This window comes from Lithobates pipiens, unplaced genomic scaffold (genome assembly GCF_037356315.1).
Source record: "Lithobates pipiens isolate NorthernLeopardFrog02 unplaced genomic scaffold, aLitPip1_a1.2 Scaffold_22, whole genome shotgun sequence".
Classification (NCBI taxonomy): Eukaryota; Metazoa; Chordata; class Amphibia; order Anura; family Ranidae; genus Lithobates; species Lithobates pipiens.
The window spans coordinates 320,509,412-320,530,659 of NW_027507784.1; the positions used below are offsets into that span (position 1 = coordinate 320,509,412).

Here is a 21,248-nt window from a genome sequence, read left to right on the forward strand (position 1 = left end):
GCCCTGAAACACAGCCACAACCTGTCCTGAAACACAGCCACAACCTGCCCTGCAACACAGCTGCAACCCGTCCTGTAACACAGCCACAACCCACCCTGCAACACAACCACAACCCGCCCTGCCACACAGCCACAACCTGACTTGAAACACAGCCACAACCCACCTTGCAACACAGCCACAACCCATCCTGCAACACAGCCACAACCCATCCTACAACACAGCTACAACCCGCCCTGAAACACAGCCACAACCCGCCCTGCAACACAGCCACAACCCGCCCTGAAACACAGCCACAACCCACCCTGAAACACAGCCACAACCCGCCCTGCCACACAGCCACAACCTGCCCTGAAACACAGCCACAAACCACCCTGCAACATAGCCACAACCCAATCCTGCAACACAGACACAACCCACCCTGCAACACAGCCACAACACGTGCCTGAAACACAGCCACAACCCACCCTGCAACACAGCCACAACTCGTCCTGCAACACAGCCACAACCCGCCCTGCCACACAGCCACAACCCACCCTGCAGCATAGCCACAACCCACCCTGCCAGACAGCCACAACCCGCCCTGCAACACAGTCACAACCCACCCTGAAACACAGCCACAACCCGCCCTGAAATAGCAAGGCACAACCCACCCTGCCACACAGCCACAACCCGCCCTGAAACACAGCCACAACCTGTCCTGAAACACAGCCACAACCTGCCCTGCAACACAGCTGCAACCCGTCCTGTAACACAGCCACAACCCACCCTGCAACACAACCACAACCCGCCCTGCCACACAGCCACAACCTGACTTGAAACACAGCCACAACCCACCTTGCAACACAGCCACAACCCATCCTGCAACACAGCCACAACCCATCCTACAACACAGCTACAACCCGCCCTGAAACACAGCCACAACCCGCCCTGCAACACAGCCACAACCCGCCCTGAAACACAGCCACAACCCACCCTGCAACACAGCCACAACCTGCCCTGCAACACAGCCGCAACAACAAGGCACAATCTGACAACTAAGGTCTCCCTCCGCTGTTTGCATAGCTTTCAATTGTGCCCGTGAAATGGTACCTCCCATCGCAAAATGCCTCTTACGATGTGTGCATGCAGGAAATCAGCTGGAGTGTCCTTCCATACTGCGCACACGTGAGCACTTTTCGACAGAGGGCACTATTCGATAGAACACCGGCATTCTTTTGTTTACATTTCAGCTGTCTGGAGGGAAGCCTGCTGACAGTAGATAAGTCAAAGGTTGTTAAGGACCTGGCAGCCCCGACCCGCTCCTTAACAACCAGCTATTCTTCACACAGAATTTGAATTGGTCCATCTTTTTTTTGACTGATCCGAATTCAAATCGTTCGAAAAATTTGGATTTTGGAAATCAATTACCTAAACAAAATGATATCCGAAACGAATCAACGAAACTAAATTAGTAACATAATGAATCTATCCAAAACGATCCGTTCTGCACATGTCTACTACTGAGTTAGTGATCAGGCTGCATCATACCCTTTTTTTATTTTGACTCCAGAGTTCCAAAGAGCAAATCTGATTTGTCGCAACATGTAGCTCAGATGAGACTTTCAGATACCGTGATAGAAGGAGGCCCTGTAGAATACCAGGCTAATATTCGGCTTTCACTTATCTCGAGCCTCCAGATCAAATTTTCATAATGCTCCACTTCAAAAAATGAGCCTGTCTTCTAACATCCTAAGAAATGTAATGTTAATATTTCAGGCCTGCATGCGGCTCTGGCATTACACAGACCTCTGAAAATGAATTTTCTGCCTCTGCATTAGCAGATGAAAGAGATATCTAGAGGGAATTTGCAAAGTAGAAAAAAAAATATACTGAAGAAAAAAAAAGGTTTAAAAGAGGATGTTGGATGAAGACACCGGGCCCCAGGAGGTCGGGGAAATGTGGAAACAGTGCAAAGGAAAAGCCAATTCCTTCCAGGCCCGAGGACTCGCAGGGAATTAAGATCATCAGATCTGGGACTTCTACAATGCATTTCAATGTTAGAATAACACCTGTGCTTCTGCTGGGACAATCAGCTTGGTTAAGGGAATATATTTATAACAGCTTCCTTTACTGAATTTGTTTTGAAGGTGCAAAAGGCTCCAAATCCTTTGTCCTCCGGCCTTCCCTTCAGAGTCGGTTCACACTGAGGCGGCACGACTTGCAGCGCGACTGCCTCAGGCGACCGGAATCCAACTTTAGCGGCGGCTTGCAAAATGACTTCTGTATAGAAGTCAATGCAAGTCACCTGAAGTCGCGCCAAAAGTCGTACAGGATCCTTTCTCTAGAACGGTTCCATTGCACAGAACGGGACACGACTTGTCAGGCGGCTAAGTCACCTAACAAGTCGCCCCTGTGTGAACCGGCTCTTAGTCAAGCACAGTTGTACAGACTTCTCTCCTGGACTGAAACTGCTCACTCTGATTTTAGTGCACACTGTGAGCTTCTCACAAGCTGCATCAGAAGCTGCAGAAAGTCAGATAGAGCCCACAGCAATGCAATGTAGCACCCTCCTAGTTAGGTGCTTATAGGTGTAGGTAACTTTATTTATTTTTAGGCTTCACTGAAATCAGTGGAGCTGGATTTGATTGTATCAGGCTGTTCTCTGTTCTGCACCTGCAGGCTTGCCTACTTTCCCTTGTATTTCAGTAGGTCCTGGAAGGGGCAGATCCTGGGTTGATTATTCATACAGATTCAGCCAATCCCTGGTCCAGAGAGTGACCAGCAGAGGGCTGAGGTGTGTATAAATAGTCTGGGCCTAGAACAGCAGGGTTCTTTGTCTATAGAGAAATACAGTACCTGCTGGCGCACAGATATTGTTCTCGTGACTAGTGGTAGTCACTATAATAGGGCACATGAGTTAGTAAGAGACATAATCCATAAATGTTGCTATTGAAAGTTAAATATCCATAAGTCCATTGATAAATAATGGCGCTGCATCTGTATTTACAAGCCTAGGACGCTGTGACCAATCATAGCGCTCTGAAGGCTTGACCACACCTCCATCATCAGAGGCTGACAGTTCACATGAGTTTCCCATGGCTCTCTGATTCCTCTAGCAATTCAGTGAAACAGCAGCATTGATTGGGAGAATGGGACAGCAGACTTCACAGACTGACATTCCTACAGTTCTGACATGGAGAGTGAGTGGATTGTTTTATTTTATTAAAAACTTCCGCACCAGCAGCTACCTGTCACCTCTCTCTCTCCCTTATGTTTTGACTCCTCTGTAATTGCCCCCCCCCCCGCCCGCCACTCCAATCCCCCTACTGTCCGGGCCCTCCTGTATGCTGGGGCCCCATGGTACCCCTTGTCGGCTGCCATGGATTTGTACTGGTAGGGGAAGAAGATTTGTAATAGGAGGGGATGGGGATAATGGCACCCCAATCGCAAAGCGAAACTTCTTTTGGGTGACAGGCATCCCACGATTCTGTTTACATGATTTTGCCGGTTGCCGGTGCCATGCGCAGCTAAAGTGTTCAGGTTTGGCTTGAAAAAAAGATGTCAACCCTAGTCCTCAGCCAAATTTTTCATTAGTTCTGGGTATTCAAAGGCTCACTCTAATCCCTATCCCAGCTCTTCAAATACTTCTGTGCATTTACAAGGCAAAAGAACCTGGGACAAACAACGGCCCAGCGTGGGTTCTGCGCTAAAGCACTAAAGTGTACTGTGGTGCGTTACCCTGCCAAAAACAGTACATGGACCTTTATTTGTGCAATTTGGTTCAATAGGCAGCCTATTTAAATGATCAGCGTTTAGACTTCAATATTGCAATTTATGAATGGGCTGACATAACACGAGCATTCATATGCAAATAAATGGGCTGCCATAACACACATTGAGGTTTGTGTATTATCACCTCACAATAGTGTGAATGGATACCTGAATTTGGCTATTCATATACAATTTTCATAATTTGGGTAGAACGTTCCAAAACAAGTAAAAAAAGGCTACGGCAATTACAGTTCCTTCTACTATAAACCACCCAGATGGGATTTTCGGTCCATAATAGTACTTGACTGGAGGCCATATTGGCTGACTTTAGGGGTTTAGGGAGGGAGGGAAAGGTTGGAGAATTGAACATCATTTCAAAAAAACTACAGATTCTCCCAATTTATGAGACATTATGAAAGACTGTAAGGGGAAAGACTGTAATCAGGTTCTTTTGTATGCACATATGCTGACAATAGAAGAATGAACATAAGGATTACTTATCAGTGCACTGCTGCTCTAACACTGTCCAATCATAGGTTGGAGGTGACCAAGCTCTGTGGGTAACATACTGCCAAGGAATTTGACAGTAGAAGCTTCTAGGTGATGTTTCTCACAAAGATAATTTGATAAACCGCAACCAAATTTCAGCTACGGTGAGTGACAGCATGGAAACTGTTTTTCTTTTACATGGCTCAAATATGGTCTGGCAATTTACTGAACACTGTACAAAATTCCTTTAAATATCTAATAATGAAAACAGTTCACAAAATAATGTAATTTAGAGGGGACTCACCTTCCTCTGTGATGGAAAGTTTTTGTATGAGCCATTCTACCACGTCGTTACCTAGATTAATACACAGAGAATTAACAGCAATTTTAGAACAGGAAGAAATACAAACTTCTTGCAGTAAATGTAATCTTAAAAAGATCGAATACAAAAGTTTTAGGAACTTAACCATTGGGTGGTTCAGTGGAAATGCAGTTGGCTAAAGGAAAAATAAATGGGGTTTACTCAGAACAGAGACCAGTCACCAGTGGTGAACCACAAGGCTCTGCAGTAGGTCCTGTTCTATTTAACCTAAAATATGTAAGTGTAGCGCCCTCTCTGTTTTGATTCCTGGGTTGTCAGAAAGCCAGGGAGAGCTGGATGACTCACAGGCAGCATCTCTACGACCTCCCTCTTATTTCCAGAACATGATAGAATCATCTGGAAAGAGAGGAGAGGTGAGGTGAAGCTGCCTGGAGCATTCTTAGGGGCCTGACCAATCTCCAACTTGGATTGGCAGGGGGCAGGCCTCCTCAAATACTCTGGGTCAGCCAGCTGGGGGAGAAGTTGTTCGGGTGGAAGCTGGAGATGGAGTGTTAGGCTGCTGTCCTGTTTGAGGGCTCCCCAGTCTGGGGGGGGGTATCCATGGGCCTGTGGACAGGACAATCTTAAGACATGTGGAGGTGTCTGGACAGAAAGTACAAGGAGAGGACAGCAGGAGAGTACTGCCAGGCAACTCTCCAGGAGGAGGAACAAGTTGCAACCAAGAGGGCTGTTGAGTGGCACACAGTCAGAAAGACTGGGAGGCACACCTGAGAAGAGTATGGGAGTATGCAGTCTGGGATGGGTGCAGAGCCAGTGGAGTGGACTGCGGTGGCATGGGCAGTGGAAAGAGGCATCTGCAGCCAGGAGGGCTGGCAGGGCCTGAAGATGTGGTGCTGGGATCAGTAGCCACGTGGGACAGCTAGCACTAGGACTACCACCATTTTTGCTACACTAAAGGGTCCCGCAGTCCCTGTCTGCAAAGGGCATTTTTCTTAGGCCTGGCTGAGACATTGTCAGGCCTAAACTACAGTACTATTTGGTCCTGGAGGAACTGTAACTAAGTGATGTTCCGGAGTTGGAAGTGAGGAGGTGTATTTACAGGGAGTGTATATAGTTCTCTCCCAAGTCTTTATTTTTCTGCAATCAAGTGGGCATCCTATACCTACCATAACCCCATCCAAGTTTAATTTCCCCAATAAATAGTAAATAAAAGTTTTCTGTCTACCAAGTGGCTGAGGATTGTGTGCCTGGTTGTGCAGGGTGACAGACAGACCACAACTATCAGCATTCCCTACAGGGGTACTGCTACATAAGTGGTATAATTACAGGTTTGTTGGGCAAGGTATGCCTTTTTGCTGATGATACAAAGGTGTGCAATAGGGTTGATATTCCTGGAGGTGTATGTAATATAGAACATGATTTGGCATTGCTGGAAGATTGGGAAACTGCAGTTCAATGTTTTTAAATGTCAAATAATGCACCTAGGGAAAAATAACCCATCGAGAGAGAACAACATTGGGGGTACAGTGTTGGCCAGCACTACAGAAGAAAAAGATTTGGGGGGTACTTAATTGAGATGAATCGAAAATGAGTAAACAGTGTGACCAGGCAGTAGGAAAAGCAAATAAAATTCTCGGATGCATCACTAGAGGCATCATCAGCAGGAGGAAGGAGGTTCTAATTACCCTATAAAAATCTTTATTGGACCTCATTTAGAATTCTGTGTGCAGTTCTGGAGACCTTACTTACAGAAAGATATTGATAAGATAGAACGAGTCCAGAGACGGGTAACAAAAATGGTGAATGGTCTGGGGGGATAAAACATATTGAGAGTGACTTCAGGAATTTAATATGTACAGTCTGGGAAGAAGGGAAAGGGGAGACATTTGAAACTTTTAAATACATCAAGGGGGTGAATAAGGTTCGGGAGGGTAGTTTTTTTCAATATGAAACCCAAGTCAAGAACACGGGGACATGACTTCAACCTAAATGGAGGGAAGTTCAAAGTTCAAGTTAGTTTCAAGGTATGTATCTCTATAATGTTCTTGTCCTGTACTCGTGTCTTCTTTTGCCATGATTTACAGTTTACATAATTACCCTGTGATTGCAAGTTATCCCTTATGTATGTCTACATCCTCAATCAGCTCTGTGCTGTTTGTAATTAGTAGGTCAAGAAAAAACATTTGTCTTGTTAGGGCATCTACAAATTGACACATGAAATTGTCCTCCAAGACATTTAAGAAGTGATGAGCCTTCTATGAGTGAGCAGTTCCATCTGCCCTATCAATACCTGGGTAATTGAAGTCCGCCATGATAATCACATTGCCCTGCTTCACCACCATTTCTAACTGTGAAAGGAGATCAGTCTCCTTTTCATCCTTCAGGTTAGGGGGCCTGTAGATAATAATTTTCCTTTTGTTTCTTTCCTTTGTAGCTCCAGTCACAAGGATTCCACCCCCTTTGCCCTGTTATGTCATCCCTCGTATTCACCATTAAATCATTCATGATATACATTCACACCCCCCCCCCCCCTTCATGTGAGCTGTCAAACCAGGTCTCTAATGCTCCCACAAAGTTGAAGACCTCCTCATGTATCAGTATATGGATCATGCCCCTCTAGGGAGAGTAGGTCAGCCTACAAGATGACCAGCCCTTTGGTGTGCCGCTGAATCTAGTTCCTGTGTAGGTTCCATGGCATGATTTACACATGGTTTATGACCTTCCCCCCTTCTCTCAAGACTGTGTAAGCATCTAGGACAGTGATGGCCAACCTTGGCCCCCCTGATGTTTTGGAACTACATTTCCCATGATGCTCATGCATTATGCAGTGTAGTGTAGCATCATGGGAAATGTAGTTCCAAAACATCTGGAGTGCCAAGGTTCGCCATCACTGATCTAGGAGATTGGCCGCTCCTGATTACATCCTGGGGAAATGGTTAATGAGCATAGTGACAGGTTCTCTTTAAAGGCACCTACACCAAAAGCCATTCATTTATTTGGGCAAAGTATAAGAGGCTTTGTCTATATCAATCATGCACCTATATCAGGGGTCCACAGACTTTCTAAACAAAGCACCAGTTTACCGTCCTCCAGACTTTAGGGGGGGCCCTGACCATGGCCAGTGGTAGTAAACAGTGCCTCAGGCTTAATGATCAGTAGAAATAAAAAAGTTACATAGCACCTGTTGACAGCAGAAGCAGGAATAGTGTCCCATCATTAGTGTCAAGGGGAGGAATTATGCCCCATCATTGGTATTAGTGGGAAGAAAAGCCCCATCATTGGTGTCAGGGGAAGAAACTGTGCCCCATTGTTGTTATCAGTGGGAGGAATAGTGCCACATTGTTAGTATTAGTGGGAGGAATAGTGCCCTATTGTTGGTATCAGTGGGGGGGGGGGGTAGCCCCATCCTTGGTATTAGGGGGAGGAATAGTGCCCCATAGTTAATGTCAGTGGGAGGAATCATTGGTATTAGTGGGAGGAATAGTACCCCATAATTGGTGTAATAATTGGTGTAATTGGAAGGAACAGTGCCCCATCATTGATATCAGTGGGAGAAATAGTTGCTCCATTGTTGGTATCAGTGGAAGGTAAAGTGCCCCACCCTTGGTTTTAAGGGGAGGAATAGTGTCGCATCATTGATATCAGTAGGATGAATGGCGGTCCATCAGTTATATCAGTAGCAGGGATTACTGTATGCCCCATTTTTGGTGTCATTGTAAATAACAGTGCCTCATTGTTGGTGTCAGTGGGAAGAAAAATGCTTCAGGAGCTGGGTTAAGGCTAGCAAAGGACCACAGTTTGGAGACCACTGACCTATAGATTCACATCAAAAAATGGCTGTTGGAATTTCAACTTTTAATGTGACTCCACATAAAAAGTCCTGGCCATTGTGTCCCCCTTATGCAAGCTGCTAAGTTTTTACATCCTTATCTGCAGAGCAGAGTAAAAAATAAAAAAATAAAAAAATAAAAAAGGTCCACAGATGTGTTCCAGGTTTATTTTTATCTTTAGAGAAAAGAGCAGGAGCTCGGAAAGGATACAGGAGATTATGAAGTCCCATAAGTACAACGAGGACCCTGGGGTTTAATTATCTCATTACCGCTCACTACTGCCACATAGAAACTGCTTTAATCATATCACTGGTAACAGTACCAGAGATAAAATACTACCGAAAAGATTTCTTATTCCAGAGGCTGAAAATTAAGGCAATTCGATGCTTCCTGAAGACGATGGTGGCCTTAAAAATAAACTGTAGTCTGCTCATAATTGTCAGTGTACCATTGTAGCGAAATACAATGTGTCAATGTAGTGAGATACAAGGTAAAAATAAAAAGGTGTAGTGCTATTACTACTTGATTTTTTTATCAAAACATTCATATGAAAAAATGTAATAAATAAATAAAAATGTCCATATAAAGCACAGTCTTTTTTGTGTCTTCTTTAATACAAGATATTCATGAATACCTACTTTAATAATGCATCCACTTCACTTTTCTACCTCTTGTGAATACCACCACTAGTTGTGCTCCCACCTTAAATATAGGACCCTCATATAATGAAAGGTCATAAAGCGCCTGTTTAAATGTCTCCCTGAGCAAGTCACGTGTCCTTGTGACGAAACGCGCCAGTGCCATGGATGGCGTCAGCAGGCTATATGCCCATACAGGCAATGTGGTACTTGTGTTAATAGCTGGAATTGCAGCCATATAGGTTTTGAGTGCTGTGGGTGCGCTGGGATGCACCTTATAATGTGAGTTTGGTTCTAATAGTGGGTTGGAAATAAAGGTTGTATTTTATGATAAAGCACTATGGAGTGTTTGTTCTTTTCATGGTGGAGGAGTGGAGAGCAGAAAACATTACTGAAAGAGGGCAACAATTAAAGGGTCCATACCTGTGGATCTACATGTTTGTACATGATTGGATGATAAAATCAGCAGAGCTTCCCCTCATTTCAGATCTTCCCCTTAGATTTACGATGACTGCATTTCCAAGCATTTCCAGCAATGGTAGCCATCATATTTTTCTTAAATTGGTTGCAAAGTGATTTTTTTTTTAACTTGTACCTACATGTAAGCTTACCTGTAGGTACAATGAATATCTCCTAAACTTGTAGTTTTTAGGAGATATTCACACTGGATGCAGCTGGTGACGTCACCGGGGCATGCGCTCTGAAAGTCCGGCCAGACCTACAGAGCTCCGTGTTGCAGCCGAGAGGGCTCCCACGTGCATGCACGGGAGTGACGTCATCGCGGCCTTGGCCGCTCATACAGCCAGAGCCGTGAACCCAGCCTTCCAGGTTGAAGGACACCCAGCGTCACCCAACCCAGAAAAAGCAGCACATACTGTAGCGCAGGACGCCATGGCCTGCCCCCTAACGGAGTGTCATCATGGAGATCTTCATTCACAGTGTACTAGTGCAAAAGGCGGAGCTGATGTCCTCATGCCGATGCTGATTTCTACATTAGAAAGTTTAAAGAGAAATCCCCCTTCAATGGGACTTTAAAGGCAACACATACTCAGGTAGTACAAAAAAAGTCACTTTTAATCGGAGTATAAAAATGTTCGATCATACAAATAATCAATGAAAAAAGACATCAAATATTATACAAAAGATACATACATACAGAAAAAAAACAAAAAATACATGTAGCGGCAGCTCCTGAAGAGCACTCGCTATGCATTTTTCAAAGTTAATCTTTCCCTAAACTGCAGTTTGGTTTGGGTATATTTGTCTAAATTGGACCTCGTCACGTGGTTCGGGGTTCCAGTCCAGTATGATGTGCTGATTACATGGTCCTGGTCGTCATAACCAGCCCCCAGGAAGGCTATGGCCTGGGGGTGCGGATCCACCCTACTTTAATTTCTCGGGGTTGGCTAGCCCGAAGTAAGGAAACTAAAGGAGGATTCCGAGGTGGATGGGTGCCATCTCCAGTTCGGGAGAGACCCAGTGTACTTCAAGAATTCCAGAGGAGGACTCTTTAGAAGACCACGTACGGGTTGGTTTTCTTAACAAGAGCCTGGAAGGGCTGAAGTAACCGAGAGAATCCGGTCTTGTGGCTATCGCCAAGCAGGCTGAAAGATTCAGGAATCCTACAAGTGTTCTACAGATTAGTTTCCCTACATGTTCTGCAATGTCTGTGACAAAGACTTTGTTCCTGAGTAAGCACCTTGTTGGCTGCTAGGCCTTGTGAGAGAGGGACTGTCCAACCCGAGTGACCTTCCAGCTGTGAATAGCTATTCTCTGGATGCAGTCAAAGTAAGCAAGTTCTTCAACGTTTTTTGGACTTTGACATCAAGAGTACCTTAACTTCCTTTTCCAACCCTCTGATCTCAAGCTGAAAGACTGTTCAATTGACTGAGTTTGCAAATAAAATCCATTCAAGTGGATCAACTGTCAGTCTCAAGTTACTGGGCCATCTACCACGGGACATCGCCTATGCTCATTATGAGGGGCTCCCACCATCCCTGTGCTTGGCTCAGGGCCGTCTTTAATATTGATTGGACCCTGGGCAAGAATTTTCTTGCCCCCCCCCCCCCCATGCATTTCACTCTCCACCTGCTCTGAGACATGCAATAAATAGCAGCTAGACTCAAAATAAGTTTACTGTATCAGATCAGGCAGCGATTGCGATTGGTTGTCATTGGTTACAGCATATCATTACTGCTTAATGCCTGGTTGCTAGAGGTTACAGTACATATTACGGTTCACTGATTAGTTGCTAGAGGTTACAGCAAATGATTTCTGCTTGTTAATTGGTTTCTAGAGAGTAATGTGCAGTAATACTGCTCACTGATTGGTTGCTAGAGGTTACAGCACATCATCTCCTCACTGCAGGGGAGCATGATACACATATGAAGGCCACTTTTATTTACATATCAATGCCGCCGGCCGCAGCTATTTACTTAGTAATGCCACCGCTATTTACATATGAATGCCGGTTATTTACATGTAAACACAGGGTCTGCAGGTGAGCACAACAATAGGGCAGAGCTGGGCAGCATTAATACCAGCACTTCACACTGAGATATCGGGACACAGCACAGGACTAAAACTTCAAGGGACAAGGGAATTTAAACTGGGATAGTTGGCAAGTATGAGGCAGCTGCTTTGGGCCCCACAACAATGGCAGGGCCCAGGGCAGCTGACCCTTTTGCCCTGCCTTAAAGACAGCCCTGGCTGTGCTCATAATGAGGGGCTCCCACCATCCCTGTGCTGTGCTCATAATGAAGGGCTCCCACCATCCCTGTGCTGTGCTCATTATGAGGGGCTCCCACCATCCCTGTGCTATGCTGACTTACTGAGTTTTTAACTTCATCATAACGAATAATCGTAATTATTATGACAATAATAAAACGATATTAACGAACATTCTTATTTTGTCCGATTCTGAATCTCCCATCAACTACCGGTACCGGTCTCCCACTCCTATATTAAAAAAGGTAATTTTCCCAACCCCCACTCTGCAGCAGAAGAAAACCTCTGATTGGTCAACAAAACACCAGTCAGGTTTCTGAAATTCGTATTTCGCATACAATTCGGAAGCATAGAAATTCGTATTTTGGATGCTTCCAAATGTACGAAATTCGTACAAATTTTCGATTCGTGTGAAACAAACCGCACATGTCTAATGCCCTGTACACACGGTCGGAAATTCCGACGGAAAAGGTCAGATCGGATTATATTGTCGGAAAATCCGATCATGTGTGGGCTCCATCGGACTTTTTCCATCCGAAATTCCAACTGAAAAAATTTGAGAGCAGGATCTAAAATTTTCCAACAAAAAAATCTGACTTTTTCCGATCGTTTGTAGAGAATTCCGATCGGACAAAGTGCCACGCATGCTCAGATCAAATTACAAGACCAAAGCTATTGGCTACTAGCCTCAACGTAGTCCCGTCCAGGGGTGGACTGACTATTCGCCCACTTGGGCACTGCCCGAGGGCCCCAGGCCACTAGGGGGCCCCATCAGGGTTACCAGCCTCAGTAAAACCAGGGACAGTATGTACAAATCTGTGTTTTTTTTACATCTGTCTCTGAAATGTCCCTTACCGACATCCTTTTGGTCTAAAAATCCCGAGATCATAGCTGCCCCACCTCTCCGGTACCTTCTCAAAGAAGCCAATAAAAACATGTCTGTGTATACTGTGTGTACATGTCTGTGTATACTGTGTGATTGTATACTGTGTGTGTGTGTATACTGTGTGGCCTCATAATCTCTGATTGCCTGGGGGCCCCATAATCTCCTGTTGCCCGGGGGCCTCATGAGTTGTCAGTCCACCCCTGGTCCCGTCGTAACGAATGAACGTCATCACGTTCCGAACGATCGGATTTTCCGACAACTTTGTCCGACCGTGTGTATGCAACACCAGTTTCGGACAAAATCCGTCTGAAAAAATCAGACAGATTTTGTGGTCGGAATGTCCGACCGTGTGTATGGGGCATAACAAATGCAGCAATTTAGAAATCAGATGAAAGGTTTTAGCTCTGGGAAACAGTTTTTTAAAGGTAAAATGTGCATTTTATATACAGCCAAATAGATCAGACCAAAATGAGGGACAAATGAGGAGGAATGAGGGACAGAGGTACATTGCTCCAAATCAGGGACAGTCCCTCTAATCAGGGACAGTCGGGAGCTATGGAAGAGGAGAAACCTTTGGAATACATAAGTATTAAAACTTGAAAAGCATAAAACCCAGCAGGCGGGGACCAAAAGGTTTGGAAAAGAGGAGGTAAGATATAAGACATATTTACTATAGGAATTACATTTTGGGAATAATAAACAAGCACGTCCGGTATCATATATTATCTGCTGTGAAAACACATCTGTGAGCGGCAATTGGCAGCGAAGGGTTTAAATGGCTTTCGAGTTTCTGAAAATTAAACTTACTGAATTATTAAGTATGTTTACTTGCAGGAAAACCTCCCTCATTCCCTGGCAAGAATTATGAAAATAAAAAGCAAACATTTCCTAAAATAGGTCAGTGCCGCAGCCTCTATGTACATAGCCGTGTCTAATGCCGGCTCGGTACATCTGTCCAGCAATCTAACATGAAATGCGCAAGTTTAGAGATTTAAAGTGATGCTAAACTCTGGTTTAAAAAATAAACGATATTCAAGTATGTATTGTTAACCACTTGCTTACTGGGCACTTTTACCCCCTTCCTGCCCAGACCAATGTTCAGCTTTCAGCGCTCTCACACTTTGAATGACAATTGCGCAGTCATGCTACACTACAAAATATGACATTTGTATCATTTTTTCCACACAAATGGAGATTTATTTTGGTGGTATTTAATCACCACTGGGGTTTTTTATTTTTTGCTAAACAAACAAAAAAGTTTTGAAGAAACAAAACAAAACGTTTTTCATATTTTCTTATAACATTTTGCAAACAGGTAATTTTTTTATTTCGCTGATGTGCACTGATGAGGCTGCACTGATAGGCTGCACTGATGGGCACTGATAGGTGGCACTGATGAGGTAGCACTGGTGGGCACTGATCAGGAGGCACTGATGAGGCTGCACTGATGGGGGGTACTGATGGGCATTGTTAGGTGGCACTGATAGGCACTGGTAAGTGGCACTGATAGGCAGCACTTATGATGAGGCACTGATTGGCAGCATTAATGAACAATGATGGGCACTGATAGGTGGCACTGGTGGGCACTGTTAGGTGGCACTGATAGGCAGCACTTATAATGAGGCACTGATTGGTAGCATTAATGAGCAATGATGGGTACTGTTAGGTGGCACTGATGGGCACTGTTGGTGGCACTGACAGGCACTGATAGGCAGCACTTATGATGAGGCACTGATTGGCAGCATTAATGAGCAATGATGGGCACTGATGGGTGGCACTTATGGGCACTGGTATGAGTCACTGGTGGGCACTGATAGGTGGCACTGATGGGCATTGTTAGATGGCACTGATGGGCACTGTTAGGCGGCACTTATGATGAGGCACTGATTGGTAGCATTAATGAGCAATGATGGGCACTGATAGGTGGCACTGACAGGCACTGGTAGGCGGCACTGATAGGCAGAACTTATGATGAGGCACTGATTGGCAGCATTAATGAGTAATGATGGGCACTGACAGGTGGCACTGATGGGCACTGGTGGGCACTGATAGCTGTCATTGATGGGCACTGTTAGGTGGCACTGTTGGGTACTGGTAGGCAGCACAGATGGGCAGCACTTATGATGAGGCACTAATTGGTACCATTAATGAGCAATGATGGGCACTGATAGGTGGCACTGATGGGCCCCGATAGGTAGCACTGAGAGGCACCGGTAGGCGGCACTGATAGGCAGCACTCATGATGAGACACTGATTGGCAGCATTAATGAGCAATGATGGACACTGATAGGTGGCACTGATGGGCACTGGTATGTGACACTAATAGATGGCACTGGTGGGCACTGATTAGTAGCGCATGCGGGCACTAAGGGGACAGATGTCCCTCTAATCCCAACAGAAGCCTCTGCTTTTTTCTCCTTCATGCTGACAATGTGAAGGGAAAAAAAAACAACCGATAATGGACATCTGTTTATTTCTGTGATCAGCTGTCATTGGCTGACAGCTGATCACGTGGTAAAGGGCCTGCTGTGATTGGCCCTTTACCCCATCTATGATTTGCTGAGTCTCACGGACTCAGCGATCACAGAAGCACGAGAACGGGAGGACTCCCATGTATTTTTCGGCTATAGCGCGGGCGGCAAGTGGTTAAAGCAGAATTCCACCCAAAAGTAGAACTTCTACTTAATTGCTTCCTCCCCCCTCCGGTGTCACATTTACCCCCATTTCCTGGGGGGGGGGGAGGGAGGAACAGGGACCTGTTTTTTGACTGGTCCCCTTCCTCTCTCTCGGGAGAAGGGGCCACGGCACTGTCCCTTGGAGGTTCGGCCAATCAGAACGCGCAGTGTGCTTCGGGCTTGTGCAGTAGGGAACTGGCCGTGAAGCCGAAAGGCTTCAATGCTGGATTCCCTTACCCTGACAGACAGTCAATCCGAAGATCGCTGGCGTACCGACATCGTGGGTCCTCTGGACAGGTAAGTGTCCATATAGTAAAAGTCAGCAGCTGCAGTATTTGTAGCTGCTGACTTTTATTTTATTCTTTCCCCCAGGCTGGACCTCCACTTTAAAAAGAGATTGTAGAGGTAATTATTTTTTTTATTTTTTATAATAAACATGTTATACTTACCTGCTCTGTGCTATTTTTTTTTATTTTTATTTTTGCAGAGTTATGCAGACAAAATAAAGGGTTTTGGTGTGAATGGAGGAGGTGCCGTGTCCCTCCGTACTTCTGGACTTGGACTTCAATAAGCAGAACATTCTATGTTTGGACATTTTATTCCATGAGCTCAGCACAGCGCATTCTTACAAGATCAATCGTTATTTTTTTCATGTTCCCGAGTCCTGCAAAACCTTTAGTGTGAACTATTCATCTTCCAGAAGCAGCATGAGATACAAACACATGGTATATAGGATGGTATATAGGAAGAAGGAGCCTTCCCTTTCATATCCTATTCTGTGTGTCACATCAATGTCTCTGTGCCTCGCACCGGGTCCGGGTCTGTTCAGTAACAAGGCAGAACCTGGACGCATCAAAACCAATGCAAGACATCAGATCTTCAATCCTCCCCGGGGGAGCCAATGAATTATACACCTTAGAGGAGTTTATTAAATGTTGGAAATTAAATAAAGTGGGGAAGAGTTTGGGATCACTGACAGAGTACAGCGTGAACCTGTGCTGTTTCATTTAAAAATGTAATTACATTTCTTAATGTTTTTAATATTTTTTTCTATTAATTTAATTAAATTTTAAACATTTTTTTAAAGTATTTAATTCTAATTTGGTTAAAAATGTTAATGTTTTTAATATGTTAATTGAATACATTTTTTTTCCTTTTCCTTAATTTAAAAATGTAATTACATTTCTTAATGTTTTTAATATTTTTTCATTTTAATATAATTACATTTTTAAATGTTTTTAATATATTTAATTAGAATTTAATTAGGAGTTTTAATGTTTTTAATATGTTAATTGAATTAAAAAAAATTCCTTAATTTAAAAATGTAATTACATTTCTTAATGTTTTTAATATTTTTTCATTTTAATTTAATTACATTTTAAACATGTTTTTAAAGTATTTAATTCTAATTTGATTAAAAATGTTAATGTTTTTAATATGTTAATTGAATATTTTTTTTTCCTTTTCCTTAATTTAAAAATGTAATTACATTTCTTAATGTTTTTAATATTTTTTCATTTTAATATAATTCAATTTTTAAATGTTTTTCATATATTTAATTAGAATTTAATTAGAAGTTTTAATGTTTTTAATATGTTAATAGAATTTAAAAAAATCATTTTCCTTAATCTAAAAATGTAATTACATTTCTTAATGTTTTTAATATTTTTTCATTTAAATTAAATTAAATTTAAACATTTTTTTAATGTATTTAATTATAATTTGATAAAAAATGTTAATGTTTTTAATATGTTAATTTAATTTATTTTTTTTCCTTTTCCTTAATTTAAAAATGTAATTACATTTCTTAATGTTTTTAATATTTTTTCATTTTAATTTAATTACATTTTAAACATGTTTTTAAAGTATTTAATTCTAATTTGATTAAAAATGTTAACGTTTTTAATATGTTAATTGAATACATTTTTTTTTCTTTTCCTTAATTTAAAAATTTAATTACATTTCTTAATGTTTTTAATATTTTTTCATTTTAATATAATTCAATTTTTAAATGTTTTTAATATATTTAATTAGAATTTAATAAGAAGTTTTAATGTTTTTAATATGTTAATTGAATTTAAAAAAAATCCTTTTCCTTAATTTAAAAATGTAATTACATTTCTTAATGTTTTTAATATTTTTTCATTTTAATTTAATTAAATTGTAAACATTTTTTAATGTATTTAATTATAATTTGATTACAAATGTTAATGTTTTTAATATGTTAATTGAATGTTTTTTTTTCCTTTTTTAATGTTTTTAATATTTTTTCATTTTAATTACATTTTTAAATGTTTTTAATATATTTAATTATATTTTAATTAAAAGTTTTAATGTTTTTAATATGTTAGTTGAATTAAAAAAAAAAAATTATTTTCCTTAAAGCGAAGTTCCACCCTAAAGTGGAACTTCCGCTCATCGGAACCCTCCCCCCCCTCTGGTGTCACAGTTGGCACCTTTCAGGGGGGAGGAGGGTGAAGATGCCTGTCTAAGACAGGTATTTGCACCCACTTCCGGGCATAGACTCCCACAGGAGTCTATGCTTCTTCCTGCCCCGCCGCGCTGTCTGCTGGGACACACACGGGTCCCAGAGACAGCGCTGACCATTCTCATTTCACTGCGTGACTCGCGCATGCGCAGTAGGGAACCGGGAAGTGAAGCCGCAACGCTTCACTTCCTGATTCCCTCACCTAGAATGACGACGGTAGCAGCCAAGAGCCGAGCGAGCGATCGATCGGCCTCGGCTGCTGACATAGCTGGACCCTGGGACAGGTGAGTGTCCATTTATTAAAAGTCAGCAGCTGCAGTATTTATAGCTGCTGGCTTTTAATACATTTTTTTTCAAACTCCCTTTTTTCATTTTAATTGAATTCAATTTTAAAAATTTTTTTATATATTTAATTATAATTAAATTAAAAGTTTTAATGTTTTTAATATGTTTCATTTTAATTGAATTCAATTTTTTTTTCCTTTTTTCTTAAATTTAAAAATTTATTTTAATTTAACTTAAAGCGGAGCTCCAGCCTGGGTGAAAAACAAATTAAAATTCAGCAGCTACAAACACTGTACCTGCTGACTTTTAATCTAAGGACACTTACCTGTACAGGGAGCCCCGCGATGTTGGCACCCGAAGCCAACCCATCCATCAGCTCCGGGTGCAGGCGCCGGCATCCTTACTAAGGGAAAACGGGAAGTGAAGCCTTGTTTCCTACTGTGCATGCGTGAGTAGCGTGGCACTTTGTGAATGGTCCCTTCATCCACACAGGTCCTAGAAGGCAACAGGTGAAGGAGGGGGGGGCACAAAAAAAAAAACTGCAGAAGTACCTTGCCGCGGTGCCATGAGACCGAACTCCCGAAGAAAGGAAATAGAAATACAAAAATGAGGGGGGGGGGGGGGGCTGTGCTTTTGATTCAGAGTTACATTTTTGCCCAGAACTCCGCTTTAATTTAATTTAATTTACATAGTTAGCCAGGTTGAAAAAAAGACACATCTAGTTCAACCAAGAGAAAAAAAAATATAGCTTTAATTTAATTTTTTTCCCCCTTTTCCTTAATTTAAAAATGTATTTTAATTTAACTTAAATTAAAAATGTTACATTTTATGCAGAATGGTGCATTAGAACTCTTTGACTAGCATTGTAATTGTGTTTTTTGTGTGCTGCCAAAAAATGCGTATGCCGAGGCAATGATTCGGCGTGAACGTGGAACATAGATAGCAGTAGCATTTGCTGTGTCCTTGCACTGAGCCTGCATCGATCGATACGGATTAACGCAGCTTGATGCACTAGGTGTGAGAGCCCCCCTGGTGTCCCTTTGGGGAGATTTCCTGCAATATCCCGCTATGAGAAAAATAAGGGGGGGGGGGGGGTGGGAGGATATCACGGATGGGAATTCAAGCTCCCACCAATCTACCTAAAAAACAAACATAAAATACATTAAAAATACATTAAAAAAAAACAAAAAAGTTTCAATTCTCTGGAGAGGAAAGTGTTAGGGCTCAGGCACACTGCAGCATAAGAGAGCTGCTTCTAACGCATTTATGCTTTTTTTTTTCTCTCTCTGTCTCTAAAATCCCCTCTATGTTAGTATACAGTGGGGAAAATAATTATTTGATCCCCTGCAGATTTTGTACATTTGCCCACTTACAAAGAAATGAGAGTCTAAGATTTTTATCACAGGTGTATTACCACTAAAGGACCGAGCCTATTTCTGAGATTTGTTGTTTACAAGTTAAAAACATTTTTTTTTTGCTAGAAAATTACTTAGAACCCCCAAGCAGTATAATTTTTTTTTCTAACACCCTAGAGAATAAAATGACGGTCGTTGCAATACTTTTTGTCACACCATATTTGTTCAGCGGTCTTACAAGCGCACTTTATTTCGAAAAAATACACTTTTTTTTAATTAAAAAATAAGACATCAGTAAAGTTATAAAAGGTAAAAAGGACAATCAGTGCACAAACAGAAACAAGTAAAGTTAGCCCAATTTTTTTTTTTTTTAAAACATAATGTTACGCCGACTAAATTGATACCCAACATGTCATGTGTCAAAATTGCGCCCGCTCGTGGAATGGCGACACATTTTTACCCTTAAAAATCTCCATAGGCGATGTTTAAAAAATTCTACAGATTGCATGTTTTGAGTTACAGAGGAGGCTAGAATTATTTCTCTCACTCTACCGATCGCGGCGATACCTCACATGTGCGGTTTGACCACTGTTTTCAAATGCGGGCGCTACTCACATGTGCATTCACTTCTGCACGCCAGCTCATCGGGACGGGGCACGTTAAAAAAAAAAAAAAAATGTCTTCTTTATTTTACGTTATAATTTTTATTTTTACACCGTTTTAAAAAAATAAATAAAAAAATTGTGTCACTTTTATTCCTATTACAAGGAGTGTAAACATCCCTTGTAGTAGAAAAAAAAGCATGGCAGGACCTCTTAAATATGAGATCTGGGGTCAAAAAGACCTCACATCTCATATTTACACTAAAATGCAATAAAAAAAATAATAAAAAATTGTCATTTAAAAAAAATTATTAAAAAAGAATGGCCCTTTAAGAGCTGTGTGATGTTTTGACGTCGCTTCCGCCCTGCATTGTTATGGAGACGGGTGGCAGCCATGTTCCCCTCACTCGTCTCCATGCCCAGCGAGGGTGAAGATCCGATCGCCTCCGCCGCTGCCGATGGCTCCAGAGCGCGGCGGGAGGTGTGGGCGCCTCTCCTGCCCCCGATAAAAGTGATCTTGCAGCGAATCTGCCACAGAGACCACTTTTATGTGAAACCTGACCACTCGCTGAAGAAGAGGATACCGGGGTTATGGCAGCTAGGATCCGAATTCCTGTGCCCCTCAATGGACAGGAAAGAAAAAAGTTTTGTCTTTACACAAAACAATTCTGACAGTACTGATCACAAACTGCTTCTACTGATAAGACTGGACTCACCGGTCATGGCGTGAGGAATCACCGTGATGAGCAAGCGCTGGTTTCTCATTTTGATGCCGACATCTGGGTCCTGCATGGCCACGATCAAACGCTCCATCTGATGGGAAATAACGGAGGTGTCATTAGAGACATTGAGATAATACCCTGTTTCTCCCAAAAATAAGACCTAGCGTGCTTGTCGGTGATGGCTGCAATATAAGCCCTACCCCCCAAATAAGCCTTGTAGGTCTTATTTTCAGAGAAACAGGATAGGGGTTATTTGAGGGGTAGGGCTTATATTGCAGCCATCACCGACAATCATGTTAGGTCTTATTTTCAGGGAAACAGGGTATAGAGATATATTACGAAATTAAAATACTTTAGCTTAAAAAATCTAGCACACAAATTTCTTTTTTCTCACTTTTTATTTTTTTTTTACTTTCTTTTGCATTCCTTGGTACTTGAATCTGGAATAATCAGGAGTATCATCAGTTCAAATATTTCCT

The 21,248-nt window shown here is 42.2% G+C and overlaps 1 protein-coding gene across 2 annotated transcripts in view; it reads right to left on the reverse strand.

Annotated features, from left to right (window-relative positions):
- Positions 1-21,248, reverse strand: part of RGS11 (regulator of G protein signaling 11) — a 203,456-nt gene that overhangs the window by 154,838 nt on the left and 27,370 nt on the right. For both annotated transcript variants that reach the window (XM_077449487.1, XM_077449488.1), the window contains exons 2-3: positions 20,764-20,860; positions 4,544-4,594 (exon numbers count right to left, since the gene is read on the reverse strand). In XM_077449487.1, the coding sequence (XP_077305613.1) occupies positions 4,544-4,594; positions 20,764-20,860 (148 nt within the window). The remainder of the gene's footprint in view (positions 1-4,543; positions 4,595-20,763; positions 20,861-21,248) is intronic.